The 16,866-nt window shown below is 48.4% G+C and overlaps 1 protein-coding gene across 7 annotated transcripts in view; it reads right to left on the reverse strand.

The window, feature by feature from the left end:
* Positions 1–3,342: 3,342 nt before the first annotated feature.
* The window catches only part of RNF220 (ring finger protein 220), a 153,809-nt gene continuing 140,285 nt past the window's right edge, over positions 3,343–16,866 (reverse strand). For all 7 annotated transcript variants that reach the window (XM_065740048.1, XM_065740022.1, XM_065740039.1 and 4 more), the window contains 3 exons: positions 9,360–9,468; positions 8,281–8,355; positions 3,343–3,474 (listed from right to left, as the gene is read on the reverse strand). In XM_065740048.1, the coding sequence (XP_065596120.1) occupies positions 3,403–3,474; positions 8,281–8,355; positions 9,360–9,468 (256 nt within the window). In that variant the 3' untranslated portion in view covers positions 3,343–3,402. The remainder of the gene's footprint in view (positions 3,475–8,280; positions 8,356–9,359; positions 9,469–16,866) is intronic.

Below are 16,866 nucleotides of genomic sequence, written 5' to 3' on the forward strand. Positions count from 1 at the left end.
TTGCAGTGTTCTCCATGTCTGTGTGTCACCCAGTGTGCGTGTTCTGTGGCCTTGTGCTGATCCTACAATACAGCTTTGCAGTGGCTTTGTTGTTTTTTTCCCTCTCTGCTGTTTCTTTTACTTTGCACTGAGCAAACAGAAGCAGCTCTGCAAGAATTCCCTCTTTCAGCGTTGCCTGGTTCCACGAAAGCTTTGAGAGCAGCCAAAGCACCGATTCCCTCACCCTGGAGCAGACCTCAGATGTTAGTAACAACTTTCGTGTTCTTGAACCAAAAAGAAAAAAAGCAATTAATGAAGTAAGTGAACCTTTCGGATGCGTCTCTTTTCTCTGTCTTGTTGGGTGCTGTTCTGGGTGGTTTTGGGTGGGCGAGGTGAGAGCTGCCTTCCCGGGATGGCCGCCAGGGGGCAGAAGCGGCGCTCGGTGCGGGGCTGGGAGCGGCGGCCCCGCCCTCCCGGTGATGGATGAGCTGCCGATGGGGTATTGATAAGGAATTAACCTCGAGCCCTTCCTGCTTCGGTGGCAGCGGAGCAGGAGCAGAGGACGCGCGTCCCGTCGGGAATCGCGCTGGGGAAGGAGAATCCCACGGGGGAGGGGGAGGTCCCCACGTGCGGTACCCCGAGGGCCGGCCCTGCCCCGTGCCGCGCTCCGAGCGGTTTGTTTAATTGTTTTGCCTAATGGGATTGCCTCATTTCCATCACAAAGCGGCGGGCTGTCATTAGGTGGGCTCCCTCATTCATTACCGTTAATTAGATATGGATCCCCCAGAAGGGTGATGGACGAGCCCCCCGCCGCCCGCTATTTCCCATTTGCATTTTCTCAATAACACCTCCGATACATCACCGCCCTCCGCTTCCCAAAGAGATTTCAAATACAATACCAGTGGGGGTGGAGGGCCGGGGAGGGGGGGCGGGATGTGTAGGGGCACTCCCACCCCTCAGTGCCAAAGCAGATGGGAGGAGGACCCCACCCACCCCCGGCCTTGGGGGACCCCGTCCCGTGGGCCGCAGCCATCGATCCGTCTGTGCGGTGTTTGTACACCGACAGCCCCGGCGCCAGCCCCCCCCACACCCCCAGCTGCTGCGGTAACCCCACACCGTGACCCTCATGCTGCACTATGGATCTGTTGGGGCTGGGGGCCTCCTGCCCCCGCCCCCCCCTCCAGCAGAGTGCCCAAGGATGCGGCTGCCCAGAGTTCATTACAGGGGGAGCCCCCCTGGGATGTGCCCTCTGCCCTGCCCCGCTGGGGTGGGGGAGGAAGGGGGGGGGGGGAGGCCCATCCATGATGGGGCAGCGATGCAGCACTGCAGGTGAATGCCACCCCGACCCCCCCGGCCCCGAAAGGAGAGGCAGAGAGAGCAGGGCGGCGCGCCCCGAAGATTTATACGTGTTTAATTAATGTCAAATGTAGTTTACAAACGGGAGTGACAAGTACCTCTTTGTATAATATACACCGACACACAATCATCGACACACCGCAATATCGCTTTGTGCAACTGGGATCTTTGGGCAGAGAGCTAACGCCGATCGTTGGGTTTTTCTTTTCTTTTTCCTTTTTTGTTTTCCTTTCCTTCTTTTTAAATGGATTAAAATCGTTTCACAGGAGAGGCGGTGCCTCCCCCCCATCCTTCCCCCCCCTCCCCCCCTCGCCGCCGCCCCCTTGAAAACAGGGGATGGCTTTACGATAAAAATAGGAAACCAAAAGAACCGAAGCGAACCCAAACGAAGGAATGGGGACGGGTTACATATGGTTTTACACATCGGTACACAGAGCTGGTCCGCAATGCCCACTGCAAACCCCAGCTCCAAGGGAGGGCCGGGAGGGGGGAACCTGCCCTGCAGCCCTCTGCGCCCCAACTCGGTTGTGACCCCATGCCGTGCCCCAGCTCCGTTGTTCTCTGCTGGAATCCCCCGAGTCCCGGCCCGTGGTGCCCCCTGAAAAAGCAGGTTCCCCCCTCGGCCCCTCCAGCAGGGAAGGCTGCAAATCCCACATGGCAAAGGCTGCTGAGAGCACAGAGATCCGGGTGCTGTGTGTTGGGCACTGTCTTTTACCAAGGTGGTTACAGAGCACAGATCCCGGTTTGGGGGGGGGGGGGGGGGGGGGGAATGCAGCGTGAGCCTTCTTGGGTCCTGAAAACGGAATGAAACAACAGAAGAGGGCGGATGGCAGCTTTGGTTACGGCTGAGGGTACGGGCAATGGGGACAAGCACGAGGGACAGCGTGGACCCACGACCTCAGGCTGGCACAGTCCTGCCCCGCAGCGCAGGGAGCGGCTCTGACCTGGAGGAAAGGAGAGCAAAGCCAAGCCCAGCCAACCCTGCACCCGAGGGGAGGGAGGGGTGTGCCAGAGTGTGGGGCAGGGGGACAAGGCAGAGCTCTGTGGGGCCCCCCTGCCCTGCCCCGCCCCGTTAGAGCCACGTGGTACTGGGGATAACGATTCTATTATAAATAGCCCCATTAGCTACAACTAATGACAAAAATCCACCTCCTCTACTCCCCATAAGTTCTGTAAGTTATGGGCAACGCTACAGCCATTACTAAAAGCTGTTAACTTCATATCCGAATGAGGAAATATACACCACAGAACATTAAACCATTTATATTATATATATGTATATATATACTTTTTTTTTTTAAACTAATGACTTTAATGCCAAAACTTTGCTGAACCAAGAAAAATATGGGTTTAATGTTCTCTGCTCATTTCTTTTCTTTTCTTCATCTTCGTTAAAAAAAATACAACCCAAAACAAGAAAACAAAAAACAAAAAACAAAAGGGAAACGTATTAGTATGCAATGTTTGAGTCTATCCCATTTATACACAACATTGTAAACATATATAATCTATATTACATGTGCTTCATTTCTGCCTGGGTGTGGGTTTGCTTTTTTTTTTTTGTTTTTTCCCCCCCCCCTCCTTTAAACCTTTGTTTAATCACTAGAACACCACACACACAAAAGAAATATATTTATATATATATATATGTAAATATATATATATATAAACCAATTAAAAAAACAAAACCGAACCCAAACAGAACCGAACCCAAAAACCAACCCAACGAAAACAGAACGAAGGACACGAAGTTACGGGTTATTTCACATCGCTGCCACGGGTCCCTGTCGCAGCGCAGTCCGAAGTGCGGGCGGGGAGCGCTGCTGTAAAAAAGGGGCTGCACAACAATGGGGTCGGCCTGCCCGCTGCAGAGGATCTCCGCAGGTGGGAGCCGGGGCTCGCCGCTCCCGCGTCCTCGAGTCCGTGCCTGGAGTCTCTGGTTTTGTTCCGCTAACGTTTTTAAAGCGTCTTTTCTGTTTTGTTTTTCCTTTGTTTTTTCTCCTCTTTCTTTCCTCCCCTCCCATCCGTGCGCTGAGCCGAGCCAGAGCCGCCCTCCCGCTGCCTCCTTCATAAGTAGATGCGCCGAAGGTCTCCGGGGGACGTGATGGTGTTGCACTGGGGACACAGCTTCTTGGCACCCTGCAAGCAGCAGATGGGACAGCATGAGAGCGACGCACCGCGGGGATGGCAGCGGCCCTGAGCTCCCCCCTGCTGCACAGGACCACGCCGCTCCATTCTGGGATCTGACTGGTTTGGTTATTCTCTGATCTGACCGCAGAGTGCAGTGGACGCTCTTCACCTGCTGCTCTTGGGCACACCGAGGCCCAGGTCCACGAGGTCTCCCTGCTACTTTGCTATTCAACAGCTGCAGCAAAACCCAAGGGGAAACCTTTTTCTTTTAAACAAAACCACCGTCCTCTGCCCACAGCCGCACGTGCATTATATTCACATCTATCTAAAAAGCAGGACTTGAGTTTTCTTAGACTGGAACCGTTCAGAACCCTGTTCCTTACATCCAACTTCAGGTGTCGGTGCATAGCACCTATTGCCACCAGCATTTCAGCTCCTCCCTCTTGCAGAGAGGCACACACCGACTTGTACACACACACACACACACACAGGCACAATGGCAGAGCACGTGCCCCCCCACTGCCCACCTGCCAGCTGGGGTTACTAAACTTTTCCCTCAAAATAAAAGTGCTGTGCAATAATAAGTCCCACCTGTCGCCATTCCTTTCAGTCTCTCTCTTTTTTTTTTTCCAGGTCCTTCTGCTCCTTTCATCATGGCTTCATGGAAAAGCCTTGATGTGTTATAGCTGCGTGTGCTGGAGTAAAGGCCACCTCAGCTTTTCCATTATAAACCCCGCTTTGGAGGGGTTTATAAAACTCTGCTGCAAGAAGTTTGCTCCGGGGCTGTTACAGAGCAAAGCAAAGGGGCTGGAACGGGGAGGGAGTTTATTTTTTCTCCTCCTTTCTTAATTAAAATTTGGCAAGTGATTGATCCACAGTACAGGCTAATCACTTGGGGTAGCAGCTTGAAAAATACATTAACGAGAGCTGAGATGTTGAGAAGTCGTTAGGGCTCACGCGCTGCCAGGAAGGATTGGAGGATTTTGTCTTAAAGTTGCTCTTAAAAATAAAAAAAATGAAATGGCGTGATGTCTGCTGTAAATTGGCTAAGGGAACAAAACTCCAAGGGAAGGGCTCAGGCACTTCCCACTGTCTTGTGAGGCTGAAAATGGGCAGTTTCCAAACAGAATATGCCAACAGGCACAGAGAAGAAAGAAGCCATCACTGAGCCTGGGCTCAAAGCTCAATGCTTTGCAGGAAGGAGAAAGAGAGCTGATGGGAGGGCTAGAGCCAAGAGCCAGCATCTGCATGGAGGACAGCTGAGCCATGGGGTGACGTTCCCATCCCTCTGCACCTCATACACCTGCAGGTGTGGGGTTAAGGCCATGGGTAGAGCATCCTCTTCCACAGAGCCTCCCCAAAGCACACAGCTCACTGTCTCAAAGTGCTGAGGGCCAAACCTGAAATATGTTATAAGAAACCAGGCAACCCCACAGTATGTACAGACACCTCCACGCAGCTGCTGGCTCGGGAAGGCCCCGTGAAGGCCCAGAAGGACTGCTCTTCATCTGCACTGTTCCTTAGAAAAATTCTCCAGCCCGCATGGGACATGCAGTGTTACAGCCTGGAAAAAGCTGAAAGGATCAGAACGCAGCGGTGTCATCTACCAAAGGTTTAAACGTGTTAACTGCAGAGAACATGCATCTACTGATGGATCCCCTGAAAGCAAGCTCTGTGATGAAGAAGGCTTTTCAAAAGTGATTTTTTTCCTGCTCTTGCAGTCGTCACTTTCAAATAAGCCTGAGACAGGCAAGTACTCACGTCTGGGACCAGCAGATGCACGTGGGGAAATGCTGGTTCTGGCTGTGCAGGCCAGAAGGTAACTCAACAAAGTACACTTGCTCCAATTAACCTTCCCTTTCAGCCTTGCGTGTTATAACCACAGCAGCTCCAAGTCTGGACAATGGCAGCCTGACTTCACTCTTAATTCCATCTATTTCCTAAAGAAGGCTACCAGGGTTTGGGAGATGACAGAATTGCAGCTCACAGGGACTTCCAAGAACTCATGAACCCATTCCTCTGGGAAGATCACCTCAACCTGAATTGCTTTTGACAGACACACATCAAACTTGCTCTCCCAAACCTCCATGGACAGTGGCTCCAAACCTCCCTAGAAAAGCAGTGCAGCAGATTGCCCATCTCTCCTGTCAGAGCATTCATCCCAGGAGAAGGAAAATATGAGACTTGCCCTCAAGTAGCTGCAGGGGGCCTCTCAGTTAATGGGAAAAGAAAAAGAAGGGACAGTCAAACATCTTCCAGAGGGAGATTTCATCCCACACACGTGGAAGCAATCCAACAGCCAGCTGAGAGCAGGCACCCACCTCCCACAAGGGATGGCAGTGAGCTCTCTCAAGGCTCACATCCCAGATTCTGTGCAACCTGATGCTATCATGAGCCCTCTGTCTGCACTCAGTGCTGTATGCATGAGTGAAAAACACCATGATGTCACGTGCTACAGACAGAGATCTTGGAGGTGGTCTGGTACCTCCAGAACCTAAGGTGGGGAGCCCAGCAGCCACATGCAGTCAGTGGTAACAAACATCTCTCCCTCTCCATCAGTGAGAGAACAGTTATATTCTGGAACTGGGCACCAGGAGCCTAACATCCAAGATTCATTTTCAGGAAGCCTAAGTGCTCTACAGATCTGATCCTCACCAGTGCCTCAGTGGTGTCCAGCAGTCTGAGGTTACCAGAGATGCTGAGATCTTTCTAGGACTGTATTCTAGGAACTATCAAAACTGGAAGCCGTGCACAACCCACCTGGCTCAGCTCCTATGAACTCCCAACAAATATTTACTGCACAACAGAAGAAAAATGCTGCCCCTCTCCCCTGACCAAGTCTTTCCATGTGTGCTGCACGCGCAGGCTCCCTCCGATCCCCCTCCTGCCCTGCTGGGGAGCCAGCTTTATTCCCAGGGAAAGGTAACAGCGGCGATTATTACACACACTATCCCACAGCTCCTCGCTTGTTAAAAAAAACAAGAGTCTCTTTTGTGCCCGAAATAAAAGGAGATACCTTAATTAGAACAATGCAGGTTGGTGAGCATTAAACACCGAGCCCAGCTGCTGTATGCCATTAAATTCATAAAAAAGGAGGGGGGGAAGGAGGGCAGTCTTAACGAGATTACACACATTGACTTTGATCAAGACACAAAAGCACCAAGGCGTTCTAGGGTTTTTATTGCTGTCTTCGGGCTACATTTTAATGGTTACATTAGAAACATGCGAACCCAGGCCGGGAGATTTTTTTTGAGACGGGAAAGAGTGCAAGCATGCCTCGTGAAAAGGCCTGGTGTAATAAACTGGGGGCTGCAGGGAGAGGCTACGGCTGGGGAACACATGAGTAGCCACTTATTAATTGCTTCCCCTATGCAAGTGCCAAGCCCTAATACGCTGTCCTGCTGGACTGTTCCCATCCCGCCTGGTTGGCAGAAGAGCCATGTGCAGACAGCACAGGGCCAGCCCGAGCCCCACCTCCCCCACGGGGACCAGGACATGCCAGCCCTTCAGCACCTGGAGTGAGGCTTTCCAGTTCGTATGAGGCAGTGACCACAAAACAAAGGGACCTGACTGAAGTTGCTGAGCCTAAGAACAATCTGAAACTGGCGTGACAGATCTGAAACATCGCTTAAGGCTGCTGGGAAGAAGAGACAGCAAAGACTCGAGTAAAAAGAAATTAGTGTTTATCCTCTGCTTGAAGCACTGCAGAAGAACAAGATTAGTCTTCACTTAGCAAAGGTGGCAGAGCACACATCCATCCAAGCACCTCACAGCTACGTAGCCACATATGTGTCTTTTATAACATGCTGCTAAAATGTTTACAAAAGCTTGTATAATCTAAGTAGTGACGGGGTGTAGCTGAAGAGCTATAAAATACAGCCCAAGGGATAGCCAAGTTATTGAGTTGCTATTAGTACTGAAGCCCACAGGCACTTCACCATCCTGGTAACTTTTCTTGGACAAGACTTTTAAAAGGAAGGATTTAAAGGAGCGAGATCGGCTTAATCGTAATTCCAAGAACACAACATGTTCTATAAAGTAGATTTTGTAATGCCTTACAGGAACGGTTTTTAGGAGTGGCATTCCCTTACTTTTGTTGCAGCCCAATGCCGTATCATCTTGCTAACAAGAGAACTAGAAAGCACAACTGACTGAGTGAAATAAAAGCCTGAAAATCAGCTGCACAGGGGAAATGAAAAGCTGATTATAAAGCCCCCAGTTTCAACAAAGGAAAGGAAAACACTGTATTTAATAACACCTTACATTTCAACCCAATGTCCTTCAGCACACGTATAAAGTACCACTGCGTTGGGTCACCTACTCAGTGTTCATACCACAATCTTCCAGTCAGAATGGCATACGCTTGAGATCTGCACAGTGCTATTTCAAATCATCCAAAATGCACAGACTCATATTCATAAAAGCTTCTGCCTCTACTGTCTATCCTGAAGACGACTGACTTTGCTTCAGGTGAACATTAGGTCTCCCAGAAGCTACCCATCCCATGCAGTCTCAGTGGATTTGGCCTCAGTTCCCAGAGCTCTGCCTCTGTATGGATGCCACACAGGGCACTGCTGTAAGGCAAGGCTGCCTCCATAGCAGAAGAGGAAGCAGTGAGCAGGACTGCGCAAAGCTCTCTAAAATCAAAGTTAGAGCGGGGTGTTGAACAGCAAAGACCCTGAAGTCTGCATGCACAACACTAGGGTTGTTTAAAATAAAGCAAAAAGCATCTTTCCCCACGGCGATTTAAAATAAAGTATCCCAGAAGAGAGGGAGAAGTCTGTTAGGCAGTAAGAAAGCAGCCTAGAGCCTCACCAGAGTCCGCAGCCAGCATTCTTCACAGTGCACGTGCCAGCACTGAATGGAAGTCAGGGGCATTGTGTAGGAGTCCTGAAAGAGAAGAAGCAAATAGGTTATTTCCACAGCAGGGATCTACTGATTCTTCATTCCCAATCCCAGTGCAACACTCTTTGTAGGCATGGCGTCAGACTACAGTTGATCCATTAGCAGAGAAAAAGAGGTCTGGTCTTGGTCTACCATGAGGTGTGAGGCAAAGGAAAAAGAAAGCAGAATTGAGAGGATCTCACGCTAACAAACTTCTGCTGACTTTGCACTTAAGAACTGAGCAGAGATAGCAATGTTTGTACAGCAGAGGCAGAAAGACTCTGGCTTCCCAGAACTGCTGGAGGCCCATAATCCACTCAAGTGGTGACCTGGCTCAGCACAGTTATCGCAAGAGCATCTGAAGTTGCTGTGCCCACCTGCCGTTATTCCCATCAGAAGGGTCACCAGATCATATGAAAAACAGCGACAGGGTAAGATTAACCCTTATCACAACTCTCTACTGTGCAGCAACAGCTTAACTATATCCCAAGAACACTGCTGCTACTTCAGCAGACATGTGCTCGAGTGCTTTCCACAACTGCTAATAAGCCTCTGGAAATCAGCAGTAAACTCTTGTGCCTTCCATGGGATAAGGCAGGGAACTGCCATCCCCACACCTACAAGCCACGAGCAGGAGAGACAGCACCATGCAAACAGCTCAAGTTGCAGAGGGAGCTCTCCACCAAGCAGAATTTTCTTCTGCCATCAGCAGAATAAAGACCAAATGCGAGATGAAAAGCTTTGCAAGCTCAGACCATCAGAGGGAGCTGCTGCCTTTCTTTAGGGAGCAGCATCACCAGAGAGGAAGCAAGACAACTTCTATACAGGCAACACCCTTGCCCTCAAATCAGGGTGGGTCTCAGACCATGGAGCATATTCTTCTATGTATATAAGGAGAACACTGGTATCTGTGAATTCTCTATGGTTAGTCTGAAAGTCTTCCTTAGTGAAGATAAGGCAAAGACACCAAGGCATTTCTGATTCATTACCACAACTGGAGTGCTACTCACCATGCAAATGAGACATTTATAGCGGTCCCCACGGGAAAGCTGCCTTTCTAACTCACGGACACGAGCCTTTAACGCTTCAAACGTTGTCACTGCAGAGTCTTCTGTAATTCTGAAAAGATGATGGAGAGTGAGCATCCCCGAGCACGCAAATACTGCCAAGAGTTCAGGGGGAAAAGGAGCTCACAACAGGTGAGCAACAGAGGAAAAAGTGAGCAACATTCAAACTGGCACTGAGAAAGAGTTCCTGAAAAGCCCAGCGTCTGTTCTTAGAGGTCTACTACTAAACAGCTCCAAACACATCACAACAGCACAGCAGGACTAGTGTTTCCAGCTGCACAGAAAGCAAGTTTCTGCAAGACATGAACACTCACATTTCGTTAGAGGCTCCCCCCCAACCTCCCCAGCTCTTTTCCTGTCTCCTGTAAGTGACTGCACGGGACCAAACACATTGGACAAGGTTCTGGGTGCTCCTCTAAGCTGGTGAGCTAACTTTGTGCTGGCAACAGGAGCTGCTCTTCCCCTTCAAGAATGGAGGCCTCTGCTGACCATCAACCTTGTGAAACACGATCTTCTGTAATGCAGACCTTAACACAGGGCTTTTACATTAAACCGTGCTCTGGCTTGTTAGTTTCTAATACTGCAAAGAAGGAGAAACCAAAAGTAACAGACGTTGTGCCAACAGGGAGGCTATAAAAGCAGCTTTACGACCTCTGCTTTCCCATTTCCTAGGGTCATTTTTGATGGGCAGCATTATCTCTTTTGTCACAGAGGCACTGTGCTGAGGGCAGGCAAGTGTATTTTCATGGCACTGCAAGGCTGGTGAAAAAAGCAACTTGCCAACCTAAAAGCAAGGGCAGGCAGTAACGCTTAGCAAATGAGATGCAGGGAGCGTTACAGACAAGGATGTGTCAACTCCAGCACGATGCTGTTAGATCTCTGCACAGTGCATATACAAGGATGGGCCTTCCAGCACCCCACAGGAAAGGTTTGTGGGGTATTGCACTGGCATTAAGGCCCTTGCTCTCTCCAATTAGAAGGAGATTCATCACAAATAAATTATTAGGAAACAGCAGAAACTTGTAAACTGGAAAAATGGCAAAGAAATACACGTACCAAGATAGCCCAGTGGATGGGAACCACGTGGGGACAGGGACATCGTGCATTCAAGTCTTGGTATCAACAAATACTCTCTGGAGCAAAATGAAAGAGCTTCAGTAGGCAGCAGAGCTCCCTGCTGTGAAACATCCACTCGCTCCTGCTTGTTGGTATAAATTATTACCATATCCCAGTTTGGGTTCTCGCCCTCAAGGGAGAGTTGTCAGTATTTTCAAGGAAAGTGTAGAAAGCTGTTAGTTTTGTCTGAGGGAGGAATAGGATTATTTATTTATAACTTAAAGATTACTGTGGGATGAGAAAATCATTTCCCTTCCAGCCTGGCCTGTCAACAAGCTGATGCTAGATGAAGGCTGCAGGTGAATTTGACTTTCTGGAATCCATTTCCCCATTCTGCACGCATGAAGCTAACAGAACTCTGAAAGCAGCAAGCAAGGCTCCTGCCCAAAGCAGAGGGCAAGCAGGACCCTCAACCCTTGCTAAATTCTCCTATTACTGCCCATGGAACTATCCTTCCTTTGAAGAGCAGGTGACTCAGTAAGGAGAGAGAAAAGAAGAATCCTTGAGCAGATCCAAGCAAAAGCCAATTCATCTTCAGTCCTAGCTCAAATAACGGTCAGAACTTGAAAAGGAAAAATTTGCCACTGCAACAACTAGAGGAGATAGAAAATGACTTGTTTATAGGGGGCTACATGGCTGACCCTCACCAGCCAATTTTGGAAAGTCTCTGAGATAATCGTACCTGTCCAGTAATAAATGAATGAATCAGAGAAGGAGGCTGAATAGAAGTATGAGAAATAATGCTCAGAGGCTGCCTGATACAATGGCCAATCAATAGGAGGGCTGTAGATCAGGGTGCTAGTTAGCTGGAAAATTACCGCACCGCTGCGTGCGTCACGCTGTAGGGATCCTGGACAATCAATGTGGGAGGTATTGATTTAGTTATTATCACTTCATACGCTCCAGACATTGTTAAATATACATTTATTAACAAGACTGGGGTGCATTGGTAAGAGAGGGAGCTTTAGCCATTGCGGTATCTCCCAGCACTGATCAAAGCTCGGTTGTGACAGCCTTTAAATTCCACGTTCTTGTTGCCAAGTGTGCTCTTGGGACAAATCCTGTGCCCAAGGCACAGCTCCTAGCTCATAACCGAGAAGTTTTTGGCCATGAGTGAGTATTTTGCACTTGAGCTTTCAGGAAAGCCTCCTGGAGCAGTAGCAACCAGGGACACGGGGGCCAAGGGTCAACCCAAAGTGAGCGATAATTGCATGGTTGCTTCCGAAAAGCCAGAGGAAATGAGGTCAAGGGAAATAGGGAGAACATTAGTAAATAAAGGAAACTGGAACTACCTCCAGGGATGGAATAAAGACGAGAGTCACTTCCCATGTGTCTGGCTCCCGTGGTGGCCAGTGCACTTGGGACACATACCATTCCATTTAGTGACATTTTACCGTCAACCTGCTGCTTGTATCCTAAAGATAAGTATCATTTCAGAGCAACTCTTCCTGCAGCAGTGATCTCAGGAATTCCCTGGGGCTTCCCCCTCACATGCACACCTCATATGAGTTCTCCTGGAGACACTCAAGCTGTTTTTCTGGGCTGAGTAAGGCCAGAGCGAAGCAAACTCCACAGATGGGGTAAGGCTGTGTACAAGCCACTATGCCAAGGGAGGCTGAAGGAATGGCAACTAAGAAGGAATTTGGCTCCAGAGCCCCACTCCCTGCTTTGCTTTGACCTCACGCTAAACGTGGGAGGACCATTTCAGCAATTTTGTGCCTCAGTGCTCTGATTTGATGTGACTGGATAACATCATTCATCAGCTTCTAGGACACAGCTGCTGCAAGGAGCTACACATCGAGCCCTGGAGAAGCAGCAGCCCAACCTGGAAGGTGGGAGCAAAGCAGCCTCCCCAGCACCTCCTTGGCAAAGGACACCTCAAGAAGGCACGTCCCATTCTTACTGCAAAGCTACACCTACCTCTACCTCAAACCTGAGAGCCTGAGAAGGAACTTTTAAACCAGAGCAAAAATGCAAAGGAAGGGCTTTTCACAGAGGAAGCTTGGTCCTGCATTTCTCTATGGACTTCAGAAACTTGGCAGTCACAACTGAGTATGCTGGCAAGTCTACGAGACAGCACTTCCCTCCAGTCTTTGTGCCCAATACATGTTTTTATACTCTTCAAAACACATTTTTTCTCTTGTCAGTATCAAAAAAGAACAAACTTCCTTCTTTTGAGCAAATCCTTGCTTTTGTTCACATATAAGGCCAGGAGAAGGGCACAAAAATACCATATAAGAGGAAAAGGACCTATCTGTACCTTTGAGCTGTTACTCAGCAGTCACCACCTGGGAAATCTCCCCTGGGAACAGGTTGCCTCCCATTTGTAAAAAAAACTTTAAAACAAACACTAGTTATTTGTCAAACATTAGCATGCATGTGATCTTTGTTTCTCCAAATTAAATCGAGCAATTCCTACCCGCTGTCCCAGTGGGCAATCACAAGCAATTCCGTTAATTAAATTATCTCTGATTCTGCAGCTCTGGAATCTCTCAATTGACTATGTCTGTGCTTTATCATCAACAAAATACTGGACCAAAAAGGAAACAAAAAGATACCGATGTCAAAGCGATTGGCTTCAGTTAACCCTTCCCAGATGGATATTAAGGGCTGCTGAAAAAACTGTTTGACTGGAATGGGCCCAAGAGCAAAAGCTTCGTACCAGATACCAGCAGCAGCTATTCACCTCTGTTTCCTTTCCAACAAACAAAATAAATAAATACAAGAAATGTATCAGTGCACCTAGAATCCTGGCTGTTTGACCCACCTGAACACCCCATCCTCCCCTTACCCAGGTCTCATTTGAAGCACCCTGCTGCTGAGGAGCCTCCATTAAACATTCCCCTTCAGTTTACTTTCAATGGATGCAAATTTGACCTTCCTCATTGGTCACACTGTATGCAGCATTCCATACATTTTTACAATTCCACTGCTCGTGTGCACCATATTAAAACAACTGCTCAGCACTGATGAAACACACCACCAAGAAGATTTCACGGGCACTCGATATTCCGCCCTTCCTCTCTTTTCTTCATACATTTATTTTTGTTTTTGTATGTCCATAAACACATAGCGACGGTGGCAAATCTGGGAGTGATGTCTTTATTTTTAAAGAAAGTCCTAACCTCCCCTTCTCCAAGGTGGAGAACCTGATCCCAGCAGAGCATACCTGCCATTTCCCTGCACCAGGGGCAGAGGTCAGGCTGCTATGAGGTTACATGGCATAAATACTAGAAACAGACTGGTTGATCCTTTGAAGACAGTCAAGCTAAAGCGAGATTCCAGGAGCAAAGAAATTGTTCCTGGCCATATCCAAGCATGCTCCCAGATGACAGCTATCACAATCACTACTTCATGGCAGAAGAGAAAGGCTACTATGCACAACTTGCCTCGTGGGGCACAAAACTGATAAAATCTGAGAAAATCGCAGAATGGATTGGGTTGAATGGCCCTAAAGTCCATCCAGTTCCAACCCCTCTGCCATGGGCTGGCTGCCCCCCACGAGATCAGGCTGCACAGGGCCCCATCCAACCTGGCCTTGGGCACCTCCAGGGATGGGGCATCCCACAGCTGTATGAGCAGCTGTGCCACAGCCTGTCCACCTTTTTGTCCACCAGGACTCCCAAATCCTTCTCCACAGAGCTGCTCTCAATGAGTCCTCCCAGCCAGTACTCATATCTGAGATTAATTGACCCAAATGGTGCCAGAAGCACCGGTGCACAATCACTACCTAAAAGCAACCCAAGATCTTCTAGGACAAGGATGCTTTGGTGAAAGAATCCATCCTCTTTCAAGTTAGCAAGAGTTACCTGCAGCACGTGCTATTGCTAAAACTATGTGGGGGTTCATCAGGGCAGATGTGGGTGAGTTGTACTGGAGGACATAGGGCTACGGGGCCAGATTCCTCACAGCAGCAAACTGCACAGCAAAGCAGCTATCAGTACAGCTGTGTCAAATCATACCAAGCAAAGTTTAGACCCTCTGTCTATGAGAATGCCAGCACTAAAACCAAATCAGCTGGCAAGACATCAACGCTGCAGGAGCTGGCTTCCCCTTTATTTAGCTAAAAATCTCATTTATTGGGTTTATTTGTTTTTAGACTAACCTCCTTTAAAAAGGCTGACTTATAATCCTGTAAAACATTGTCACGTGTATTGAGGAAATTGGCAAGGATGCTAATTTATTGTCCTCTAGGAAAAAAAAAAAGAAGCCCTCTTTCCTTGATTAATGTATGTTTTTGTATTGTGAGATATTAAAGAATGTTGCTTCACCTGTAATTATAGAGAATAGTTTATTTTGGCAAAGCGCCCTGGCTTCTGGTTGCCAAGTTATGAATAATGCAATGTTCCCCATTCTAATTTCCGTGTTCTAAGTTGTGAATTTGGAGCGGGGTGCATGCAAGGGCACACACACACACACACACACACACACGGTGCTGAGCCCCCCCCGCCAGCAGCGCCTCTATTTTATACTTGCTTGCACAACTTGTTAATACAGGCAGCTGCTTGCCAAGTTCAAAGTCTGATTCTGACTAATTTCATCTTGATGCAAACCAACAACGTTGTCTGCTCTTTCCCCACAGAAGAATTATTTCTCTTACACTTGCACGCACCGCCGCAATACCACTGAGGGGAGCTTACTGCTGCATTTTAAGCCGCATTTAGCTGGGACTTGGGTAAAGATTCCCCGAAGAATTTAACGACAGAAGAATTTATTATGCTTTCCTATCTCCTCCGCCTCTACAACACGGAGCCCAACAATGTCTCTACAGAAGCAGGAAGTAAATTCAGGGCTGGCTCTTTCTCTCTCTCTCTTTTTGGCCCAGGTTTCTCCAGGACACATGTGCCCAGCCCCAATCAAAACAGAGACAGATGGCACCGCTGATCATTCAGAATGGAAGGAGCCTCGGAGTCAGCGTGTTTAGATGCATTTGTAGGGCTACACGGTATCTGCTGGCCACTGGGACTGATTTAAAAAGGCAGTGAGTGAAAGACAGAGCTTGCGCCAAAATTTTAACTGTGCCATTTGAGCAATTATGGTTCGACATGAAAGCTGGGAGAAAGAATGCATGGGTCATTCTGATCTCGATTTAGTGACGATGTCCCCTGTTCCAAAGAGGAAATAAATGCAATCCCATTGCTTTACTGGAGCAGCTTTGGTGATAAAGGAAAAAGCCATGCTACAAAAGAGCATTTTGCTGCAGGTTTTACTGGGGCAGCACAGGCTGAATTAGAAAACAATTCTCTGAGCAAAATTCCTAAATATAAATAATTGCACACCCTGTGCGGTGATATGTCAACTCACTTCTCAGAGCATCCCTCGTCCTGGTGGTCCTAAGTGTACTCCTAATAGATCTGTGAAGGTTCACTGTGCCATCTTAATAGAAATCAGGGCCAGAGAAGGCAGGTGGCAAAGATGGGAAGTGCAGCTCCGCTCCCCAACGAAGAACACGGGTTAGAGGTTCCAGCCTACCGAGACTGCTTGATCCACAAGCAAACAAGTCTGGATTACAACCAAGCTCCACGTACAGCTAGGCAGCCCTATTTCTCTACTGAAAGACTTAGGGCTGCTGTAACCCAGCATCCAGCTGCAGTCTGGGGGTAGGTCTGGGATTATCGGTAGCTTTGGCTGGATATTCAAGGCATTAAAATTGTAAAATATCCCCAAAGTGGAAGGGGAATAGCAGACTCCTAGGCCAAGCCTGTGCACAACGAAATGCCTTCTACTCCCATGGCCTGCCTCCAAACAGCCAAAATAAACAGGAAATATCTCTGCTACTACAGCACCACTTGGATTCATCTGCAGCCTTTTAAGGGCTTTATCGCTGAGGTGATACGCTTTCCAGAACCCCATTCATGAGCACTGATTGGAGGTGCACAAGGGCAGCCCGATAACACATCCTCCAGACAACTTCCTACAACTTGTGCTGCACGGCCTAGAACTTTTACACCACGGCTGTTTCCTTTCATGGGGAAAGAAAGGATCAGAATTAGCATCATTTAAGGTAAATGTGCCTTCAAAAAGAAACATGAGGCCATTGCACTTTTGTATCACATAACCAACTGTGGTCCCAGAGCTGAAAAAGGAAATCGGCAGTGGAGATGAAGGACAGGTCATGAGCTGGCTGTCCAAGGGAAGGGCAGGAACGCTTACACAACTGAGTGGGAAACAGAGCTTTAGAGAGATAGAAACAGTCCAAAACGAAGAAGAAAGGAGTAGTGAATGGATGAATAAGATGAAGTCACCACAGCGGTGGGGAATGAGGAAGGACAAGCATCAACACTGAAGTGAAGGCAAAAATCAACATGGTTATTAAACGTTAATTACATTACTT

The sequence above is a fragment of the Cyrtonyx montezumae genome, unplaced genomic scaffold (genome assembly GCF_038088225.1).
Source record: "Cyrtonyx montezumae isolate F1298 unplaced genomic scaffold, pur_monq_1.0 scaffold_1, whole genome shotgun sequence".
Classification (NCBI taxonomy): domain Eukaryota; kingdom Metazoa; phylum Chordata; class Aves; order Galliformes; family Odontophoridae; genus Cyrtonyx; species Cyrtonyx montezumae.